Source organism: Oncorhynchus mykiss, chromosome 5 (genome assembly GCF_013265735.2).
Source record: "Oncorhynchus mykiss isolate Arlee chromosome 5, USDA_OmykA_1.1, whole genome shotgun sequence".
Classification (NCBI taxonomy): domain Eukaryota; kingdom Metazoa; phylum Chordata; class Actinopteri; order Salmoniformes; family Salmonidae; genus Oncorhynchus; species Oncorhynchus mykiss.
The window spans coordinates 75,422,979-75,447,347 of NC_048569.1; the positions used below are offsets into that span (position 1 = coordinate 75,422,979).

A 24,369-nucleotide genomic window follows, 5' to 3' on the forward strand; every position below is an offset into this window, starting at 1 on the left:
TTCTCAACCATAGGAAAACAATAATTTGTGTAAAAGTAGCTAGCTAGAGTTAGCATTTCGCGTTAGCATTTAGCGTTAGCATTAGCGTTAGCATCCAGCACGCAACATTAACAAAAACATAAAAGCCTTCAAATAAAATAATTTACCTTTGAAGAACTTCTGATGTTTTCAATGAGGATACTCTCAGTTAGATAGCAGATGCTCAGTTTTTCCAAAAAGATTCCTTGTGTATTAGAAATAGCTCCGTTTTATACATCACATTTGGCTACCAAAAAAAATCCATAAATTCAGTCCTCAAAACGCAAACTTTTTTCCAAATTAACTCCATAATATCGACTGAAAACATGGCAAACGTTGTTTAGAATCAATCATCAAGGTGTTTTTCACATATCTCTTCATTGATACATCGTTCTTGGACACATGCTTTCTCCCCTGAATCAAATGGTAAAGTAGAAGCAGCTGGCAATTGCGCACCGAATTCGACGCAGGACACCAGGCGGACACTTGGAAAATGTAGTCTCTTATGGTCAATCTTCCAATGATATGCCTACAAATACGTCACAATGCTGCTAAGACCTTGGGCGAACGACAGAAAGTGTAGGCTCATTCGTTGCGCAATCACAGCCATATAAGGAGAGAATGGAAAACAGAGCTTCAGAAATTCTGCTAATTCCTGGGTGATGCATCATCTTGGTTTCGCCTGTAGAATGAGTTCTGGGGCACTTACAGACAAAATCTTTGCAGATTCTGAAACTTCAGAGTGTTTTCTTTCCAAAACTGTCAAGAATATGCATAGTCGAGCATCTTTTCGTGACAAAATATCGCGCTTAAAACGGGAACGTTTTTTATCCAAAAATGAAATAGCGCCCCTAGAGCTCTAACTGGTTAAATGTATTTCGCTAGGGTGTATGTAAACTTCCGCCAACCAACAGTCGGTGTGGCAGGTAGCCTAGTGGTTAGAGTGTTGAATTAGTAACCAGAAGGTTGTAAGATCAAATCCCTGAGTTGACAAGGTAAAACAAAAAGGTTATTTTCCCCTTGAACAAGGCAGTTAACCCAATGTTCCTCAGCCGTCTTTGAAAATAACAATTTGTTCTTAACCTACTTGTCTAGTTAAATAAACATTAAAAATATATATAATAGTTATGTTTTTTTTATGTATAGTTTTTCACAATTCCTGACATTTAGCTTCTTCCAAAATCAAGCATTCACTTGGCAACAGCAGAGAATCCCGTTCTGGATTAAGAGCCTTGCTGCCTAATATTTGTTTTGTACAAGCACCAAACTGAGTAGCATTTTTGAGTTACTTCTACACTTGTATCTATTAGATAAGAAACTGTACAAAATGTTTGCAATGTGCTTAACATTTAGTTAGCATTCTCTATGGGATTTTACATGTACTTGTTAGCATTACTAACCTTTGGATTACAGAGTATCAGTGGGGTTTGAAAACAGAGCCAGTACCGGTATTACAGAATATCCCGGAGAGAATGGAGCAGAAGACACATTTTTGTTATTCTCTATAACTAATGGACAAAGATGTATTGTATTGAAGTCAGCCAGAGTTGATGTGGGCCACCAGTGCATATTTACAAACTATGCTTGCATATAATGACAATACAGTCCAAAAACCTATGCTGGTATTATTAGTCCATTATTTAATTGTTTATGAAATTATATTCTTAGCTAAAAATGCCATAACAAATGGCAACATTCAGTGTTCTACATGGAACCATTTTGGTTCAGTGAAGAACTTTAAGGGTTACCATATGTGAAGCAAGCGACAGAACCCTTTTTGGTTCTATAAGGATTTTATTTTTTGGAAGAGTGTAGCCCAGATTAAGGACCAGCAGCACTAACATTGTTAGCACCATTTGCCTTGTTAGTCATTAGCCCATATTAAGTACCAGCAGTACTACCATCGTTAGCATTGTTAGAGTTGTAAACCCAGATAAAGGATCAGCAGTAGAACAACCCCCTAAAGTTAGTGTGTCATAATGACTCTCTCAGTCTCTCTAACTGCCGCGCCTTTGTTCTGAGTCAAGGTGTTTTCCCTCCAATTCAGCCTGCCAATTAACAGCCATTATGGCTCAACAGTTTCTCAGACAGTCATTAAAACAGACGGGGCTGGGGTGCAACTGTGACTGCTCTGAACAATGGCAGGGGGAATGAATAAGAGGATGTCTTTGAAGATGAATTATCAGATTCATTAATTTAAAAAATGTAGCCAGATTGGTGAGTATTTGCATGGTCAAATAATGTTAGCCACCTGCTGGCTCTGTATCCTGGGTGATGGACGCCCAAAGCTATGCCAGGGCCCGTGTCTGAGACTGGCAGAGAGTGGCAACTGGCAATGGATAGGAAGGACACACACAAGTCAGTCAGTCTCCCATTAGTCCAGGCCTCTGGTCTCTAATGGGTTCTCCCTGCAGGTCTCCCCCTCGTTTAACTGTCTGTGATGGAGACAGCCTCGTTAATTACACTGCTTTAAACTGTCCACAGGAGGACAGCTTGAGAGGAGGGAGGGAGGAATTTATTTGTATTTATTAAAATGTATTTAAAAAGGGAAATCCCATTGAGACCAAGGCCTCTTTTACAAGGGAGCCCTGCACATAATCATACAAATTCCCAATATTTACAATTCCAATGCAATAAAGCATTTATGAAAAGTAACTTACAAAAGTTATGAAGTCATGAAAAACAAACATTCCTTAATAAAATAAGTAATCAACCAGCTGTCTGAACTGCCCTAGCGGCACCAAAACATCCAACTTTAGAGAGTCCAGGAGAGGGAGGAATGGAGAGAGAGACAATAACAGAAAAAGGGATAGGGATCAGTGTTGCCAACTCATTTTCAGGGGAAGTTGCTAGGGGCCTGTCAATTTGTTGCTAAAAGTAGCTAAATTACATTGTGATGTCATTGCGTGACGCCGTCATTACGTAGAATACACAATAACGTTACTCAAATTGACTGGCCATCTCGGTGAAAAATATGATTTGACATTTGTTTGTTTATTATCACATATTTTTATTTGTAAAAGTAATATAAACACAACACATTTTATATGATCCGATGTTTTTATTTTTAAACACAAGACATTGAATTATTGAACATTTACACATTACCCATTATTGAACAATTACATTTGATTTATTTTCTTTTTGACTAGTAAACCTACACATTCTGAACAATTATAGTTTGAAGCAGAGTATTGGTAGTTAGTTAACATGCTACCTAACTGATCAACAATAGGTACAAGCTAATAACAAGGTATATATGCTATCTTATTGACTAGGCAGCTCTCTCCAGGTTGTTGTGCTGCTTGGCTGGCTAGCTGCTCAATGGTTTCCTCCAGATATTGCCACTGTTCTCGTTGACACTGCAGTGCACACTGCCACCGTCAGCTGTGTGTCCCCGCCAGTTCCAGAAAGTCCACTCCTTGCATACGTACTGTAAATATGATGAATCATAGATTGGCAAGGAAATCCTCTTCATCTTCACTGTCCAACTGCATTGTCACGGAGCTGGAAACAGCAGTAGAGGATGGAGTGGCCTTAAAGCTGTACGCTGCTGTGGTGCCAAACTGCTGCAAAACTTCACTTGGTAGTTTATGCTGGTAACAGGTATCACAAGCCAGCTTACTTCCATACTGCACCAGGAGTATGGATTTGAGAGTGTGCAGTGACATTCAATTTCTTAACCACACTCATTTGGCTGAACAGCCGTTCGAACTTCGCATTTGAGTGTGGCAAGGAGAGGGCAGCGAGTGCAGCTTTGCACAGTTGTTAAAATGGATTTGACCCGGAAGAGTCCGTGTAGTCACACACTTCACTCCAAAACTCGACTGTATTTTCAGTGAATCCCACCTAAACAGAAAAGGTACCCAAGGTATAGAGATGGACGGAGATGTCCATCAATGGAATCCTTCAGGACATCAATTGTTGCCATAGAGTTGACTGCTGCAAATTGATGTTAAGAAGTGTACCAGATTGTCAAAAAGCTTGACAGCATCCGTTTGCTCTCCCTCAAATGACTTCACTGCAACTTGTAAGTCGGACAGGATTGATTTCAAGAATGTCAGGTAGACATAGTTGGTCTTGTCCATGTACATGGTGTGGAGCACATCCGCCATGTATCAATGCTCACTGGCCTTTGTCAACTCAAAGTGGAGCTTCAATTCTTCCCACTGGCTCAATATACGAGTTACCGCAGGCTCAATCGATAGCCAACGTGTGGCACACACTTTGGTGATCCGCAGGAGTTTCTGGCCACAATTAATGGTGGCATACACTGCTTTGTACGCCTCGTGCCGTTTTGGGGAAATCAAAAACCAGTTGTAGGTTTTCCTGATTAAGTACTCAACGCTCCTAGGGATGGTTTCTTTGGATGCTGGACTGACAGCCAATTGTAAAAAATAGCACACACAGCAGATGAGTACCAAATTGGGCAATGCACATTCTTCCTTTAAAATCTTGTGCACCCCGGTCATCACGGACGCATTATCAGTGCCAATACCCTGAAGATTCTCTTTTTTAAGGTTACACTTCTGAAGAAACTCAACTTCCGCCTTTGCTATTGATCTGGCATTACGCCGCTCCAATTCAACCAGCCCGAGAAATATGGACACAATGGTTCTTTTTTTTAGCACAAATAGCGAATCACCACACCCAGGTATTTCCAGACACTGACATCAATGGACTCATCCAAAAGGAGACTGAACTTCTCATCCCCCACATCTGATGTTACACTTTTCAGAAAATAAGGAGCCAGTACTCCCCTAATCATTTCTATGCACTTGGTGCATTTGGAAGTTTGTTGCTGCCACAGAATCTGAAAAGGCAGCTTTGCAAGCCATACCTAAATGGTTGCATGCTAGCAGCGAACAATGCTCCGCAATGGCCATTGCCATAGTAGCTTCTGCACTTTTGCAGTTCTCCACTTTCTTAACCAACTGTGGTAATGTAGACTGCGTTGTGGGGTTGTACGGTTTTGATTTATTTATATGCTTTGCTGTTGCACAATGTTTTTTGATGTCATACATTTTTGCAAGCATATCTGATTTGAAGTACGCACAGTATGCCCGACAATCATCCCCAATTACTGGCTTCAGCCACAATTTTAATTCAGGTACAGACTCCCACTCTTTTCTGTACAATTTTGATTGAGACATGTTAATTGATGTTGTAAGTTCTGTTCAAGATCAAACAGTCGTGACCAACTACATTCATTGGGTTTATCTCGTTGAACGCATACTACTGCTGCTGCAGTCAGCCAACAATGATTTGCAATTTGCTGAAATTGCTGCTGGCCTGCTGTTGCCTGTGCACGAGCTTAGCACAGGCAACAGCAGGGAAATGCGTGCATTTGAATCTGAGTCACTTTTCAAAAGTTGCTAAATGTTCCAAATACATTTTTTTTTAAAGTGTCTACATTTGTTGCTAGGTGCTGTTTGAAATACGAAGTTACCAGGGTTGTCTGAAAAGTTGCTAAATCTAGCAACAAAATTGCTAAGTTGGCATCACTGATAGGGATAGAGAGAGAGAGATATCTTAATGGGCTAACTGGACCAAACGTGGAGAGGTGTGTCTGTGTGCAATGGTAATGGAAATTCTCTAAGGATTTACAGGTTCCCAATCTCAATGTTCTACCATGCTGTTTGACTTGTGGTGTCTGGCCTTTTTCACTGTTGATCTGTGAATTCCTTTAAGAGACAAATAACTTGAAACCAAAAGTACTCCCTATTCTCTCTGTCTCTAATACGAGCAGGTCTTGTAGAGGTAGAATACAGTACAGCCATGGGCCTATAACACTTCATCACTGTGAATATCAGTGTAAAAGCTGTGAGTGTGTGTGTGTGTGTGTGTGTGTGTGTGTGTGTGTGTGCACATGCTTGGCATAGTTGATAGGGGGGGGCAACGAGTGAAAGTGTGTGAGAGCGAGTGTGTGTGTGTGTGAGAGGGTAAGATAGAGTGAGTGTAAATGTGTGAATTCCTTTGCTACATTTAGCACACATTACTGGACTTGGCTTAGTAATGTCAATGGGACTGTGGATAACCTTAACCTGCAAGAGAGGCGAGAGAGAGCAAAAGAGAAAGTGTGTTTAGGTTTCTCACCTTCTTCTTGGACTTGAAGACGTTACAACGGAAGATGTTACTCTGTCCGTCTCTGGCGATGTAGCTGAAGATCTTCAGGTCCTGGGAGTCATGAGACACATAGAAGATCCTACAGGACAGAAACAGAGGAAAAAGATTCACAACCAAAAGTAACCATAGAGGAGGGACACTCAGGGCTGAACAATAACTCAATCTGTTTGTGTAACTCAACCTCTCACGCAAACATCTGATTAACGCCAATGGATGACAGCTGACTAATTCAAAACAGAACTACTATGCCAAAAAGAAGTGTACTATATTGTTTCGTATTGAGACTATAGGCCGTTTACATCATGGCATTTATTTGTTTTATTCAACAAAGCTAGCCCAGTCAAATAATGCCTTTCTCTGCTTTGAGGTTCCTATTAAACTCTGTGTAACACTGACCCGTAATGCTGTCGTGTAAGCTACAATTCAAGCGGAAAATTGTTCTAATTGCTCTTTAAATGCTAGACGTCAATAAGCTCCGAGGTAGGAGACATCACACACACACACACACACATTATTACACAAGAACACACACACTAACACAAACTAAAAGACAAATCAGAGGTCAGCTACTGCGGTGAGAGAAAATAAAAACAACCTTTAATTAAGAACTGTGTGTGTGTGTCACGCCAGGGGCCTAGCTGACGTCCAATGACCTCTTGGTGGCTGCAGTGCGTTATTTCCCTGCCTACTCTACACTATGAGGTTCTTCACACTTACCCTCCCCTACACAATCACGGCAGGGTGACCTAGTGGTTAGGGGGCGGCAGGGTAGCCTAGTGGTTAGAGTGTTGGACTAGTAACCGGAACGTTGCAGATTGAATCCCTAAGCTGACAAGGTAAAAATATGTTGTTCTGCAGTTAACCCACTGTGCCTGGGCCGTTATTGAAAGTAAGAATTTGTCTGGTTAAATAAAAATACACTGAGTGTACAAAACATTACTAGAGGTCGAACGATTAATCGTAATGGCCGATTAATTAGGGCCGAGTTCAAGTTTTCATATCAATCGGAAATTGGTATTTTTGGGCGCCGATTTTCCGTTTTTTTAGTTTTATTTTTTACATGTATTTTTATACCTTTTATTTAACTAGGCAAGTCAGTTAAGAACACATTCTTATTTTTAATGACAGCCTAGGAACGGTGGGTTAACTGCCTTGTTCAGGGGCAGAACGACAGATTTTCACCTTGTCAGCTCAGGGGTTCCAATCTTGCAACCGCACAGTTAATTAGTCCAACGCTCTAACCATTGCACTCCACGAGTAGCCTGCCTATTACGCGAATGCAGTAGAAGCCAAGGTAAATTGCTAGCTAGCATTAAACTTATCTTATAAAAAACAATCAATCATAATCAATAGTTATAACTACTAATCCAGTTTAGCAGGCAATATTAACCAGGTGAAATTGTGTCATTTCTCTTGCCTTCATTGCACGCAGAGTCAGGGTAGATGCAACAGTTTGGGCCGCCTAGCTCATTGTGAACTAATTTGCCAGAATTTTACGTAATTATGACATACATTGAAGGTTGTGCAATGTAACAAGAATATTAAGACTTAGGGATGCCACCCGTTAGATAAAATACCGAACGGTTCCATATTTCACTAAAATAATAAACGTTTTGTTTTCGAAATGATAGTTTCCGGATTCAATCATATTAATGACCAAAGGCTCGTATTTCTGTGTGTTATAATGTTATAATTAAGTCTGATTTGATAGAGCAGTGACTGAGCAGCAGCAGGCCCGTAATCATTCATTTAAAAAGCAGCTCTTCGCAAACACAGAGCTGTTTATGACTTCAAGCCTATCAGCCTAATGGCTGGTGTAACCAATGTGAAATGGCTAGCTAGTTAGCTGGGTGTGCGCTAATACTGTTTCAAACGTCACTCGCTTTTAGATTTGGAGTAGTTATTCCCCTTGCGCTGCAAGGGCCGCGGCTTTTGTGGAGCGATGGGTAACGATGCTTCATCTACACTGACTGTGGTGGATTTAGAAAGTGACATCAATAAGGGATCATAGCTTTCACCTGGATTCACCAGGTCAGTCTATGTCAGGGAAAGAGCAGGTGTTCCTAATGTTTTGTACACTCAGTGTATTACCGCAATTTAAAACTTGCGAACTTGTCACTTCCCGACCGCTATCTCCGGAGGTAGAGCACAAAACTCTCCTGACAGTTGCTAAGCAGGACAGTGTAAACAGAATTGTCTTGTTGAGCCAACACTCTTTCAGTACATTTTTTAAAAAAAATAGCAGAGTAATGTTTTTGAAACAGTTGAAATGTACATACATTTTCCTTATTTTTGAGACTTGATTTATTGAGTTTTTTACCTGAAACTGTAGTAACAGCCTGTAACATTCTGAAATTGTCGCCGTAGCTTTAAATCTTGACAGTGATTTTTTGTTTTTGCTTCACTGCACTGAGCCACTGATGTCCAGGCAAGATGCAACTCCCCTGGGAATGATCCAACATTTTCAGTCGCAATTTGCTTTATATAACGACTTCCATCATTGTCTTGCATCAGATAGCGTCTCGATTTCTGCTTTGTATCTCGCAAAGAGTAATGGGATAGACCACATATGTCAGAGTCAAGGCCCGCGGGCCACATCCGGCCCGCAAGAAGGTTTTTTACGGCCCCTGGGATGATCTTGATTTATTATTAGAACCGGCCCGCAGCAAGCCGGCAGCCCGCAGATCTTTTACACGCACCAATACTACATTTCCCACAATGCAAAGGTGACGCACCGAGCAGTAGGCTGCTTCATTTCAATATTTATTGGCACAGCAGTCGTCAGCATCACAGTAAAATTAACTTTCAGATACCCATCAAAAATGGCAAAACGGAAGGTGGATACTGAGAACCGGGGGTTTCAAACAAGGTGGGAGTCGGAGTATATGTTCACGAAGGTAGCTGGAAAACCTGTGTGTCTTCTGTGTGGAGAAAGTGTGGCGGTACTGAAAGAGTATAATCTGAGACGACATTATGAAACGAAACACGCGGACACACACGCGGACGCAACTGTCAAGGCCAGTTTTATTTTGGCAGAAGAGATCGCTAAATCAGCCCGGCCATTTACGGAGGGGGATTTCATCAAAAACTGCATGATTAAAGTTTGTGACGAAGTTTGCCCAGAAAAAAGGCAACTCTTTTTAAATGTGAGTCTGAGCAGAAACACCATTGCCGAGAGAGTAGACCAGTTGTCCATCAATCTAAAAGAGCAGCTTGTGAAAAAGGGAAAAGATTTTATTGCATATTCCTTGGCTGTGGATGAGAGCACCGACATTTCTGACATTGCCCAGTTGTCAATTTTCATCCGCGGAGTGGACTCCAACCTAAGCGTGACAGAGGAGTTTTGGGCTTTACGTCCTATGCATGGCACAACTACGGGGCATGATTTGTATGAAGAGGTGTCAAGATGTGTAAATGAGATGGAGCTGCCTTGGGAAAAACTCGTGGGTTTGACAACCGACGGAGCACCTGCGATGTGTGGACACAGGAGCGGACTGGTGGCGAAGATACGGGAAAAGATGCAAGAGGAAAACGCGACAGGTGAGCTGACAGCTTATCATTGTATCATACACCAGGAAGCGTTGTGCGGTAAAGCCTTGAAAATGGAGCATGTAATGAGCATCATCACGCGCACAGTTAACTTTATCAGAGCCAAAGGTTTGAATCACCGCCAGTTCAAGGCATTTCTGACGGAGTTAGAAACGGAGCATGGTGATTTGCCTTATCACACAGAGGTGCGATGGCTAAGCCAGGGAAAGGTGCTTCAAAGATGTTTCGAGCTTCGTGAGGAGATTTGTCTGTTCTTGGACAGCAAAGGGAAAGACACAACACAACTCCGAGACGAAATGTTTCTGTGTGAAATGGCTTTTCTGTGTGACATTACGAGTCATCTGAATGCAATAAACTTGCAGCTGCAGGGTCGGGATCGTGTCATCTCTGATATGTACAGTACAGTGAAGGCATTTAAAACCAAACTGACTCTGTGGGAGACGCAGATGCGGAAAGAAAATTTGAGCCACTTTCCCAGCTGCCAGACCATGAAAGAGAAGCTCTCTACCAGTGCGTTCCCGAGCACACAGTTGGCTGATAAAATAGGTATGCTTGCCGCTGACTTTCGACGCCGATTTGCTGACTTTGAAGCACAAAAAAGCAGGTTGGAACTGCTCGGTAACCCATTTGCTGTTGACGTGGAAAGCTCACCACCAAACCTCCAAATGGAGTTGATTGACCTCCAATGCAATGATGCACTGAGGGCAAAATATGCGGCAGTGGGTGCTGCGGAGTTCGCCCGTTTCCTCCCCGGCACAATGCCCCAGCTGCGCATCCAGGCTGCTCAAACGTTGTCTATGTTTGGCAGCACATACCTGTGTGAACAACTGTTTTCTTTGATGAACCTGAACAAAACATCACACAGAAGTCGACTTACTGCTGAACACCTCCACTCAATTCTGAGGATTTCTTCAGCTCAGAGCCTTACCCCGAACATTGATGAACTTGTGGAAAAGATGGGACACCACCAAGTATCACCCTCAACCTCAAACAAGTGAACATTACTGTGCAATCACATATTTAGAGTTTTTACTCAGTTCAAGTTTAAAAGTTAAAATTTAATATTTGTTTTCACTACATGTTACTTCTCCTTAAACAAAGTGTTGTTTTTGATTAATAGATTTTTGCACTTTATTTTTTTGTATTTCAATCCAATTATATTTTAAAAATATTTCAGTTGAGTGGATGATAGAAAATTGCTATTATTGTTTTTTCTTTGAAGTAAATTTAGCCCACTTTTGCTAAAATAGAAAATATAGTCTACTGATGGTGCCTTGAATACCGGTTTCTTTCATTTAATGTTCATGTTATGGGGATATTTATATAAAGGAAATTTGTCTTTTGTGTCTGTTGAAAATTAAAGATTACTGACAGAGCCATAAGAAAATATTGCTTTATTTATCTGATCATATTGTAATATATTTGTTAGGTTTTCAGTAGGTTCAATTAGGTTCACTAGACTATATGCGTCATTTAAAAATTTTTCAATGAACATTCGAACAGTCCGGCCCTCGTCTTGTAGCTGATTTTTTTATTTGGCCCTCCGTCCATTTGACTTTGACACCCCTGGGATAGACCAAAAGTAGTCCTGCTACAATAGGCTGCCATAACATTAAAAAATATTACCTTTTTATTTCTATTTAACCTTTATTTTAACAGGGAAGACATATTGAGACCTAGGTCTCATTTCCAAATAAACCCTTGTATAATACAATATACACTGAACAAAAATATAAATGTAACATGCAACAACTTCAATGATTTTACTGAGTAACAGTTCATATGAGGAAATCAGTCAATTTAAATAAATTCATTAGGCCCTTATCTATGGATTTCACATGACTGGGAATACATATATGCATCTATTTGTCACAGATACTTTAAAAACAGATAGAGAGAGGCCACTCAGTACCTGGTGTGACCACCATTTGCCTCATGCAGTGTGAAATCCTGTTTCTGAGCTCTACAGACAATTCCTTCCACCTCATCGCTTGGTTTTTGCTCTGACATGCACTGGCAACTGTGGGACCTTATATAGACAGGTGTGTGCCTTTCCAAATAATTTCCAATCAATTGAATATACCTCAGGTGGACTCCAGTCAAGTTGTAGAAATTTCTCAAGGATGATTAATGGAAACAGGATGCACCTGAGCTTAATTTCGAGTCTCATACTTATGTCTGAATACTTATGTAAATAAGGTATAAAAAATAAATACAAATACAATTATTTCGCTTTGTCATAATGGGTTATTGTGTGTAGATTGATGAGGAAAACAATGAATTGAATCCATTTTAGAACGTAACAAAATGTGGAAAAAGTCAAGGGGTCTGAATACTTTCACTCTATGGTGTCATTTCATGGGCTGTGAATAATACGGAGTGATGCTGGCCTTTTACTCCAAACATTCCATTGGCGCCCGAATCACATCATATGCTCTTACTGCATTGCAGAAAACCCGCTAACCAAACAACAATGCAGGGCATGCTCACTGAATTAATGGGCAACTACACCATTGAAAAAAAAAAGTTTAAGATTTTTCCCAGACCTCAAAAGTCATCCCCTGATGTAGTGTAAGAATGGTTGTGAACACATAACATCTAATTGTTGTTTTTCTACTAAAAAAGTGTACAAAAAATGGGTAAACCAGAAAACAATGGGGGAAATCAGAAACCTGGAAACGAAATTAGGAAGAAAACAGAAGTAGGCAAAACATTGTAATTGATTTTAAAAGGCCCAACGTTTTTTCTGTGCATGACTACACTTTAGAGTGTGTGTCATCCTGCAACACAGCATTTTGGCTATTTTGGCTATATTGACTATGCACCCAAGAGGGAAAGAGGTTGGGCCATCCTAGAAATGTTTTAGTGAAATATAATATATAACATTTAGCAGACTTCCACAGTCATGCGTGAATACATTTTTACGTAAGGGTGGTTCCGGGAATCAAACCCAATATCCTGGCATTGCAATGCTCTACCAAGATGAAGGACAGGGTTATGAATGATTTGTGAAGCCTCAACTTAATATGATTTATAAGGCCTTTATTAAGGGGTGCTTATGCAACCCTTTATAAAGCACAGGTTTATGTCATATTTGACATACTGGGTTATGTCACATTTGACATGGTGGGTGGTTATATGTAACACAGTTATGCCACATTTATGAACCCTTTATAAAGCATGACATACGTTATAGATAATTTGTAACACATAGATAGTGCTTACTGGCTAGCTAGTGGCTACTGTGATATGTATGGTCAATTTGAGCAGTGGACCAAGAATGTTGTGTTGCTAGCCACAATAAAAAGTAAGGCAAGGATGTAATGTGAAAAGTAGAAATCTCCTCAGACTCTCCTTCATCTCTCGTAGTGGGAATTGGGCCTATGCCTCGCCATGCCCATGGTGATGTAGGTAGATGGTGTGGTGATTAGCACAGAGTGTGTGACAAAGACAGAGAGGATACACACACACACACATTTTGAATTGTTTAACAATTTTCTGGTTACTACATGATTCCTTTTGTGTTATTTCATAGTTTTGATGTCTTCAATATTATTCTACAATGTAGAAAATAGTAAAGATAAAGATGAAACCCTTGAATGAGTAGGTGTGTCCAAACTTTTGACCAGTTCTGTATATTTCCACACTATGAGGTTGGATTAATACTGTGCAATTGTGAAAAGGATGATAATGCCCTTTTATTGTAAGAGCAATTTGAAAGAAATTCATGAAATTTCAGCCTGTTTTGGTGGGATGGAGTTTTGGCTTGCCTTGCGACATCACCAGGTAGGTTATAAGTTAATAGACCAATAACAAAGAGAGTTTCAAACCGCTCTGCCTGCCAATAACAGCTCATTTTTAGGTTACATATGCATCCCATTAGGCTCATCCAATTAGGCCCCTCAGACCACTCCCAGACAGCTAGTGAAATTCTTGCTTGAGAAATTCCTCTTTGCTAAAGAGCAATTTGTTTCTTTCTGACCATATTAATTTACAAACAATCACAGCAACGTACTTAATTGTTACCCAGAATTTATTTGATATTAAGATTTAAACAGCTGCATTGGACCTTTAAAGATAAAATTGTTCATTATCTGTCTTCTTCAGTTGATCTGATACACATCGATCTCCCACCAAGACACTGGCTTTCATGTAGAGGTGGAGAGGAGAGGATGGAAAAAGTGCCTGCCCAGAAGCTTTAAGGAAGGTGGGCTAAGACTAAGATTTTATCTGCTGCCAGAAAATGTGAGCTCGCTGTTCTGAGAAATCTCCGGGATCAATTTAAACGACAGACAGATACATGTACATCAACACCAAACAACAGATATATCAACACTGTGCCAAACTCTGCCTCAAAAACCTCTACAGTCTACACACCAATACCAACAGCAGCAGATGGATCTAAATTTAACACCTGTCACCAGACAAAGGAACACTAGATTTGTCTATATAAAGCATAGAAAGACACCAGCCTTACTGTGTGTGTGTGTGTGTGTGTGTGTGTGTGTGTGTGTGTGTGTGTGTGTGTGTGTGTGTGTGTGTATATATGTGTGTGTGTATGTGTGTGTGTTAGATAGGGATGCACTGGAGCCTGACAGGTAAATTAAAACTTGTGTCTCAGTGGGGGGTGTGTCAACAAGAGAGACGGAGGGAGAGATGGTGGGAGGGAAGAGGAGATGGACGGAGAGAGAACATTGGATAGGGTACTCCCCTGTCCACCTAATGAAAGCAGTCATTGTCTTCAACCCCCCCCCCCCCTTCACACCTTAAAAGCATTTAGTAATTAGTTCAAGGCCCTTTTAACTTTTGAAACCTTCTTTGCTCGACCCAGTGCTTTGTAGAGGATGAAAAAAACAAAATTTGCTGAGGCAACATCACTTTTAATACACATACGCACACACGCACGCAGCCACCCACCCACATGCGCAAATACAAACACACACACACACCACTTTTAATACCGTGATAGCCCAGTAGGAGACAGGTTGATATAATGTCACAGCAATTTATGTGATGCGTTTTAGCTTGGCTTTGTTTACTCTGATTAATATCTGCTATGAAATGTGCTGCCGATATATCAGATGCTAAGAGGCCACAGCATTCTGTCATCACACACATACACATACACACACACACACCCCCACGCATGCTCTGAGAGAAAGAAAGGAGAGAGAGCGAAAGAGAGAGTAAGAAAAATACAGTAAGTTAGTGACGACATTTGATCAAGAGTAGCAGCAGCGTAAAAAGAGGGGTTGGGGGGACACACACTTTGCATATATGATAAACAGAGAGTAGCAGCAGCGTAAAAAGAGGGGTTGGGACACACACACACACGCAATGCAAATAGTCCGGGTAGCCATTTGATTACCTGTTCAGGAGTCTTATGGTTTGGGGGTAAAAACTGTTGAGAAGCCTTTTTGTCCTAGACTTGGCACTCCGGTACTGCTTGTCACGCGGTAGTAGAGAGAACAGTCTCTGACTGGGGTGGCTGGGGTCTTTGACAATTTTTAGGGCCTTCCATGCAACAATGACAACAATGTTGTTTCCACTTTGCTTGTTAATATAAATTCACAAATGTTCTATAAATATACTGTTAGTTTGTGTTTCTTACATTGTTAACAGCTAGTTTGTCTTTTCTTCAAGTTCTTTAAATCGTGTTAATGCTAATCTCTATTTAGCTGGCTAGTTGACATTTTCATTCGTTGTGATGTCAAACACTGTATCCAAAGCGCCCACTATTACTTATCATTTAACTATAGAATTAAAATAAACATTCTATTTCCATGATTCCAACAGTTCATCCAAGTGTTTTGATCTAAATCGCAATTGTGATGTTTGATTAAAAATAAGGCCTACGTGGTAGTGTGAAAATTATCTTAAATGAGAGCAGAAAATGCAGGAAATAATTTTTGATTGAAGTTGAATTGAACAATAAAACAATCTGAATGGAGAAAGCCCTGAATTAAATCATTTAGAATGTTAGTGTTGCCACCCTAGGGTGGCGCACTACTCATGAAGTAAAACGTAAAACTTGTATTACTCAATAACATCAAATACAGTCAAATACCATCATGCCGTAAATAAATAGAAAAATACAGTGATATATTTTGGCTATTTCGCCTAGCCTTACAACAACATCATAAAAGATGAGTGTGAACTAAAGTTGAAGACTGTTGTTTTAGCTTTGTTTCCGTCTCTTTTGTCCCCTGTGAAGATAAGAGGTGAAAGTACATAAGTATGTGGAGTACATCTGGCCATGGAGTCCAAGTGTCAGCCCAAAATCTGACTCCATACGCTGTCAGTGGAGCGTAAGCGTCAACTATATATTATCGATTGATGGTACGTTGGCTAATAGGACCGATGGTAAAGGTAGATTACCCTCACGGACAAGGCAACCGGACCGCCGTCAAAGATACCTCTGTCTTTTCCTCCTGCGAATGACGATGATGTGGGCCTTGTCGGGTGTCTGGAGTAAATCCTTCCCGTCCGACTCGTTGAAGAAGAAGCAGAATTCCTCCAGTACGGGGTGAGTAATCGCTGCCCTAATATCAAGAAGCTCTTTTCGGTCATAAGACAGTGGCAGAAACTAAATGTACAAAATCAGTTACAAATAGCGCCAAAAAACATGCACGTGGGCATTGTCATCAAATCAAATATTAATGGTCAAATACAGGTGTTCAGCAGATGTTATTGCGGGTGTTGCGAAATGCTTGTGTTTCTAGCTCTGACAGTGCAGTAATATCTAACAAGTAATATTTAACAACTTCAAAACATATACCCAGTACACACAAAGTAAAGGAATGAAATTAAGAATATATAAATATATGGACGAGCAATGTCAGAGCGGCGTAGAATAGTATAGAATACAGAATATACATTTGAGATGAGTAATGCAAGATATGTAAACATTATTAAAGTGACTAGAGTTCCAATTATTAAAGTGGCTAATGATTTCAAGTCTATGTATATAGGTAGCAGCCTCTATGTGCAATTGATGGCTATTTAACAGTCTGATGGCCTTGAGATTGAAAAACAGCTTCGGTCTCTCGGTCCCAGCTTTGCTGCACCTGTACTGATCTCGCCTTCTGGGTGATAGCGGGGTGGGGTGAACAGGTAGTGGCTCGGGTGATTGTTGTCCTTGACAATCTTTTTGGCCTTCTGTGATATTGGGTGCTGTAGGTGTCCTGGAGGGCAAGGGCAGGCAGTTTGCCCCCGGTGATGCGTTGGGCAGACCGCACCACCCTCTGGACATTCCTGCGGTTGCCGGCGGTGCAGTAGCCGTATCAAGAGGTGATAAAGCCCGATAGGATGCTCTCAATTGTGCATCTGTAAAAGTTTGTGAGGGTTAAATTTAATTCATCCTCCTGAGGTTGAAGAGGCGCTGTTGCGCCATTTCAGTTTGTCAGGAATGTGTATGCTGAGGAACTTGAAGCTTTCCACCTTCTCCACGGTGGTCCCGTTGGTGCTTTGTTTTGTTGACGTTGAATGAGAGGTTATTGTCTGGCACCATACTCCCAGAGCCATCACCTCCTCCCTGTAAGCGGTCTCGTCATTGTTGGGAATCAAGCCTTCTACTGTTGTGTCATCTGCAAACTTGATGATTGAGTTGGAGGTGTGCTTAGCCACACAGTCATGGGTGAACAGGGATTACAGGAGGGGGCTGGGCACGCCCCTTGTGGGGCCCCAGTGTTAAGGATCAGCGAAGTGGAGGTGTTGTTTTCTACCTTCACCACCTGGGTTGGCCCATCAAGAAGTCCAGGACTCAGTTGCACAGGGTGGGGTTCAGATCCAGGGCCTCTAGCTTAATGATGAGCTTGGAGGGTACAATGGTGTTGAATGTTGAGATATAGACAATGAACAGCATTCTTACATAGGTATTCCTCTTGTCCAGATGGGATAGGGCAGTGTGCAGTGTAATGGCGATTGCATTGTCTGTGGATCTACTGGGGCGGTAGGCAAATTGAAGTGGGTCTAGAGTGACAGGTAAGGTAGAGGTGATAAGGTAGAGGTGATATCCTTGACTAGTCTCTCCAAGCACTTCATGATGACAAAAGTGAGTGCTACGGGGCGGGGCGATAGTCATTTAGTTCAGTTACCTTTGCTTTCTTGGGTACAGGAACAATGGTGGCCATCTTGAAGCATTTTGGGACAGCAGGCTGGGATATGGAGAGATTGAATATGTCCGTAAACACACCAGCTAGCTGGTCTGCGCATGCTTTGAGGACGCGGCTAGGGATGCCGTCTGGGCCGGCAGCCTTGCGAGGTTTAACACGCTTAAATGTTATAGTCACGCCACAGAGAAGGAGATCCCACAGTCCTTGGTCGCGGGCAGCATCATTGGCACTGTGTTGTCTTCAAAGCGGGCAAAGAAGGTGTTTAGCTTATCATGAAGCAAGACGGTGTCCACGACATGGCTGGTTTTCCTTTTTTAGTCTGTGCTTGTCTGTAGACCCTGCCACATACGTCTCGTGTCTGAGCCGTTGAATTGCGACTCCACTTTGTCTCTATACTGACGTTTTGCCTTTTTGATTGCCTTGCGGAGGGAATAACTACACTGTTTGTATTCTGCCATATTCCCAGTCACCTTGCCATTTTTAAAATGCGGTGGTTCGCAATTTCAGTTTTGCGCGAATGCTGCCATCTATCCATGGTTTCTGGTTAGGGTACAACATCTCCTATGCACTTTACCGATAAACTCAGTAACCGAATCAGTTTATACGTCAATGTTATTCTCTGAGGCTACCCGGAACTTATCCCAGTCCGCGTGATCAAAACAATCTTGATGTGTGGATTCCGATTGGTCAGACCTGTGTTGGATTGTCCTTAGCACAGGTACTTCCTGTTTGAGTTTCTGCCTATAGGAAGGGAGGAGCAAATGGAGTCATGGTCAGATTTGCCAAAAGGACGGCCGGGGAGGGCCTTTTATGCATCCCCGAAGTTGGAGTAACAGTGGTCCAGTGTTTTAGCAGCGCGAGTACTACAGTTGATATGTTGGTAGAATTTAGGTAGCCTGTCCTCAAATTTGCTTTGTTAAAATCCCCAGATATAATAAACGCAGCCTAAGGATATGTGGTTTCCAGTTTGCATAAAGTCCAGTGTTCCTTGAGGGCCGTCGTGGTATCGGCTTAAGGGGGGATATACACGGTCGTGACTATCTCAGAAGAAAATTCTCTTAGAAGATAATATGGTTGGCATTTGATTGTGAGGTATTCTAGGTTGGGTGAACAAAAGGACTTGAGTTCCAGTATGGTATCACAATTACACCATGAGTCGTATACGCAATACGCTTCAGCACTCGGCGGTACTGTTCTGTTAGCATGTGTGGCCTACCACTTTGCGGCTGAGCCAATGTTGCTCCTAGATGTTTCCACTTCACAATAACAGCACTTAAAGTTGACCAGGGCAGCTCTGGCAGGGCAGAAATGTGATGAACTGACTTGTTGGAAAGGTGGCATCCTATTATGGTGCCACGTTGAAAGTCACAAGCTCTTCAGTAAGGCCATTCTACTGCCAATGTTTGTCTATGGATATCGCATGGCTGTGTGCTCAATTTTATACACTTGTCAGCAATGGGTGTGGCTAAAATAGCCGAATCCACTAATTTGAAGGGGTGTCCACACACACTATTTATACAAAAGTATCTGTATCCATTCATCATCACCTATAGTGTCTCCCAGGTCTTCCTAACATTTTTCTTTGGCATGTTTTGTCATTGGGAAAAGCCTCTATCAACCCTTGATACAGTTTAGAAATCAACTTTAGAGGTTTGTCAGACTCCCTTAAAATAGTTTATATCTTGTTTGCTGCATAGAGAGAATAAAGTGTCCTATCTGCAAAAGTTCACCTCTACGCCGTCACAGACTTGTCTTCCCTGGTTGCCTGACCCGGTTGAGACCCCTGTCACCATCTGATCCTGCTCAGATGAGGCATGACAAAGAATGACCTTGGTGTACATTTATACATGATATTATCCAAGAATAGAATCAATGTTTAAATAATTGAAATTCCCATTATTCCCATATCCCAGACTGTAGCCTACCCATCAACTCAAGATGGAACTTTGTATCTATTCACTGATTGTTATCAGTGGTTTAAAGTACTTAAGTTCCCGAGTGGCACAGCGGTCTAAGGCACTACATCTCAGTCCTCGAGGTGTCACTACAGACCCTAGTTTGATTCCAGGCTGTATTACAACCGGCTATGATTGGGAGTCCCATAGGGTGGAGCACAATTGGCCCAGTGTTGTCTGGGTTTGGCTGGGGTAGGCCGTCATTGTAAATAAGAATTTGTTCTTAACTGACTTGTCTGGTAAAAATACTTGAAAGTACTACTTAAATAGTTTTTGGGGTTTATTTATATTTTTGACAACTTTTTGTTTTACTTCACTACATTCCTAAAGAAAATGATGTAATTTTTACTCCATACATTTTCCCTGACACCCAAAAGTACTTGTTACATTTTGAATGCTTAGCAGAACAGGAAATGGTCTAATTCACACACTTATCAGGAAAACATCTCTGGTCATCCCTACTAACCACTAGCCTACCCTGCCGCTCCAGTGTTGGACTAGTAACCGGAAGGTTGTAAGTTCAAATCCCTAAGCTGACAAGGTACAAATCTGTCGTTCTGCCCCTGAACAGGCAGTTAACCCACTGTTCCTAGGCCGTCATTGAAAATAAGAATTTGTACTTAACTGACTTGCCTAGTTAAATAAAGGTAAAAATATACATATAATAAAATGTGAAAGCAGTAAGCCAAGGTAAGTTGCTAGCTAGCATTACACTTATCTTATAAAAAACAATCAATCATAATCACTAGTTAACTACACATGGTTGATGATATTACTAGATATTATCTATCATGTCCTGCTGTATAATCTGACTGAGCATACAAGTATCTAAGTATCTGACTGAGCGGTGGTAAACATTCATTCAAACAGCACTTTTGTGCGTTTTGCCAGCAGCTCTTCGTTGTGCTTCAAGCATTGCGCTGTTTATGACTTCAAGCCTATCAACTCCCGAGAGGAGGCTGGTGTAACCGAAGTGAAATGGCTGGCTAGTTAGAGTGCGCTAATAGTGTTTCAAACGTGACTCGCTCTGAGGTTGTTTCCCTTGCTCTGCATGGGTAACGCTGTTTCGAGGGTGGCTGTTGTCATTGTGTTCCTGGTTCGAGCCCAGGGAGGAGCGAGGAGAGGGACGGAAGTTACACTGTTACACTGGCAATACTAAAGTGCCTATAAGAACATCCAATAGTCAAAGGTATATGAAATACAAATGGTATAGAGGGAAATAGTTCTATAATAACTACAACCTAAAACTTCTTACCTGGGAATATTGAAGACTCATGTTAAAAGGAACCACCAGCTTTCATATGTTCTCATGTTCTGAGCAGGGAACTTAAACGTTAGCTTTCTTACATATTGCACTTTTACTTTCTCCTCCAACACTTTGTTTTTGCATTAATTCAACCAAATTGAACATGTTTCATTATTTATTTGAGGCTAAATTTATTGTATTGATGTATTATATTAAGTTAAAATAAGTGTTCATTCAGTATTGTTGTAATTGTCATTATTACAAATTTAAAAAAATAAAAAAATGTCAGATTAATCGGTATCTGCTTTTTTGGTCCGCCAATAATCGGTATCGGCGTTGAAAAATCATAATCGGTTGACCTCGAGTTCAAGTCCAGGCTCTGGCTCGGCCACTCAAGGAAATTCAGACCTGTCCCGAAGCCACTCCTGTGTTGTCTTGGCTGTGTGCTTAGTGTTGTTCTCCTGTTGGAATGTGAACCTTGGCCCCAGTCTGAGGTCCTGAGCACTCTGGAGTAGATGTTCCTCAAGGATCTCGCTCTATTTTGCTCTGTTCATCTTTCCCTCCAGCCTGACTAGTCTCCCAGTCCCTGCCACTGAAAAACATCCCTGCAGCATGATGCTGCCACAACGCCTCACAGTAGGGATGTTGCCAGGTTTCCTCCGGACGTGATGCTTGGTATTCAGGACAAAGAGTTCAATCTTGGGTTCATCAGACAAGAGAATCTTGTTTCTCATGGTCTGAGAGTATTTAGCTGCCTTTTGGCAAACTCCAATCAGGCTGTCATGTGCCATTTACTGAGGAGTGGCTTCCTTCTGGCCACTCTACCATAAAGGCCTGATTGGTGGAGTGCTGCAGAGATAGTTTTCTTTCTGGAAGGTTCTCCCATCTCCACAAAGAAACTCTGGAGCTCATTCAGAGTGACCATCGGGTTCTTGGTCACCTCCCTGACCAAGGCCGTTCTCCCCTGAGTGCTCAGTTTGGCCGGGCGGCCAGCTCTATGAAGAGTCTTGGTGGTTCCAAATTTCTTCCAATTAAGAATGATGGAGGCCACTGTGTTCTTGGGGACCTTCAACGCTGCAGACATTTTTTGGTACTCTTCCCCAGATCTGTGCCTCAACACAATCCTGTCTTGGAGCTCTAGGGACAATTCCTTCGTCCTTATAGCTTGGTTTTTGCTCTGACATGCACTGTCAACTGTGGGACCTTAAATAGACAGGTGTGTGCCTTTACAAATTATGTCCAATCAATTTAAATTACCACAGGTGGACTCAAGGACGATCAACGGAAACAGCATGCACCTGAATTCAATTTCGCATCCCATAGCAAAGGGTACTTATGTATTTCTGTTTTTAATTTTTAATACATTAGTAAGAATTTCAAAAAACCTGGTTTTGCTTTGTCATTATGGGGTATTGTGTGTAGATTGATGAGTGGGGGAAAAGTATTTAATCCATTTTAGAATAAGGCTGTAATGTAAAATGTGGAAAAAGTCGAGGGGTCTGAATACTTTTCGAATGCACTAGGTAATAGGCTTTGTGGCCACTGTGGAAAAAATAAGCTAATTCTCTCATCTTTTAATGGTCAGATACTTCAGTTGTAACTGGTTCTGTTACGCTCAGATTTTACAGTTGATTGACAACTTCAGCATCATTACAAACTTAGACTATTTTTTTAAACAATAGCCTATTTAGAAACCAAAATGTCTCCGGTGATGCTGCATTCATTGTCTTCCGTCAACTACACAGGCTGTTTTACCTATTTCTTGGTCAACTCATATCAACATCACATGTACAGTATGTCATACAGCAAACACTCTTACTGTAGTGAGTGCATACATTTCATACTTTTCTTTCGCCATACTGGTCCCCTGTGGGAACCCACAACCCTGGCGTTGCAAGTGCCATACTCTACCAACTGAGCCTCACGGGACCATTAGTGGTGGTGTTGCCTAAATACATACAACAGAATAGGCCTAATTAAGAGAACAGTAAAGAATAAAAAAAATTTAAAAAATGCTGGGCAGAGCATGGCCAGAGCTCGTGGCTGAGCAGTACCAGAGCGAAGTTGGAGCAGGGGAGAAGGCTAACTCTCCTAAATTCTTTGAATCTGCTCCACACTCCAGACAATTGATGCACGCTCTGCTCCTCGCTCAAAACCAGCTCCACTCCGCTCATATCCTCTGTAGTACACATAACAATGTACAGACCAGAGGTGGCCAGTCTTATCATATCCTATTACATAGCTCTTCCTTTATCTCTTCTTACATTTACTGATATCAGATTTTTTATTTTTTATTTTTATTTCACCTTTATTTAACCAGGTAGGCTAGTTGAGAACAAGTTCTCATTTGCAACTGCGACCAGGCCAAGATAAAGCATAGCAGTATGAGCAGACAACACAGAGTTACACATGGAGTATGATGAAGGTCACATGGTCTCTAGAGATCCCGCAAAGCACCACGACTTACAGTAAATTGTGTGTGTGTTTCTGTTGGTGAATGTGTGGAGCTCCATTTTCCCCTGCTGCTCAACCACATTTTCTCTCTCTCTCTCTCTCTCTCTCTCTCTCTCTCTCTCTCTCTCTCTCTCTCACTCTCTCGTAAAAGAGTCAGATAAAAAGTAAAGGGCCCGTGTGTCAGACATGACATCCTCTAGTCCCAAACCCCCAGACAGCTTCTGTAGATGAGACTGGCTGGCTGTAGAGTAGTCAGTGCTTTGAGAGCAACCCCAAGGTCATCCATGGAGCCCTGCTGATGCAGAGGGGGGAGGGAGAGAGGGAATCCAACTACACTAAACAACTAACTGGCTATTCCATTCGGTATAACAGAGATACCATAAACTATGTTAGGTAAGTGAAACCGGGCTGTTATGTTTATGGACTAGTGGCCCTTTTACAGTTTATCAGTTATAGTGATTTTTAGATATAATCACAGCCATATTTCACAGCTCTCTTTTACTGCTCCAAATGATACTCTAGTGCAGAAAGAGAGCAACAGTTTATGAAACACATGGTACTCTCCTCTAAACAACAATACTTTTTAAAACTAACCGAGGATCAATATGCTGTATGATTGGATGATATGACTGGCCCGTGTCTGCCAATAGCTACACCTGATTGACGATGTTACTAGAGTCCTCCGTTAACCTCACTAGGGTAGGGGGCACTATTTTCACCTCCGGATGAAAAGCGTGCCCAAAGTAAACTGCCTGTTACTCAGGCCCAGAAGCTAGGATATGCATATCATTTGGATTTGGATAGAAAACACTCTAAAGTTTCCAAAACTGTCAAGAATAATGTATGTGGGTATAACAGAACTGATATGGCAGGCGAAAACCTGAGAAAAATCCATCCAGGAAGTGGG

The 24,369-nt window shown here is 41.5% G+C and overlaps 1 protein-coding gene across 2 annotated transcripts in view; it reads right to left on the minus strand.

Annotated features, from left to right (window-relative positions):
* The window catches only part of LOC110524577 (carboxyl-terminal PDZ ligand of neuronal nitric oxide synthase protein), a 166,915-nt gene that overhangs the window by 61,343 nt on the left and 81,203 nt on the right, over positions 1 to 24,369 (minus strand). For both annotated transcript variants that reach the window (XM_036978424.1, XM_036978425.1), the window contains one exon: positions 6,115 to 6,223. In XM_036978424.1, the coding sequence (XP_036834319.1) occupies positions 6,115 to 6,223 (109 nt within the window). The remainder of the gene's footprint in view (positions 1 to 6,114; positions 6,224 to 24,369) is intronic.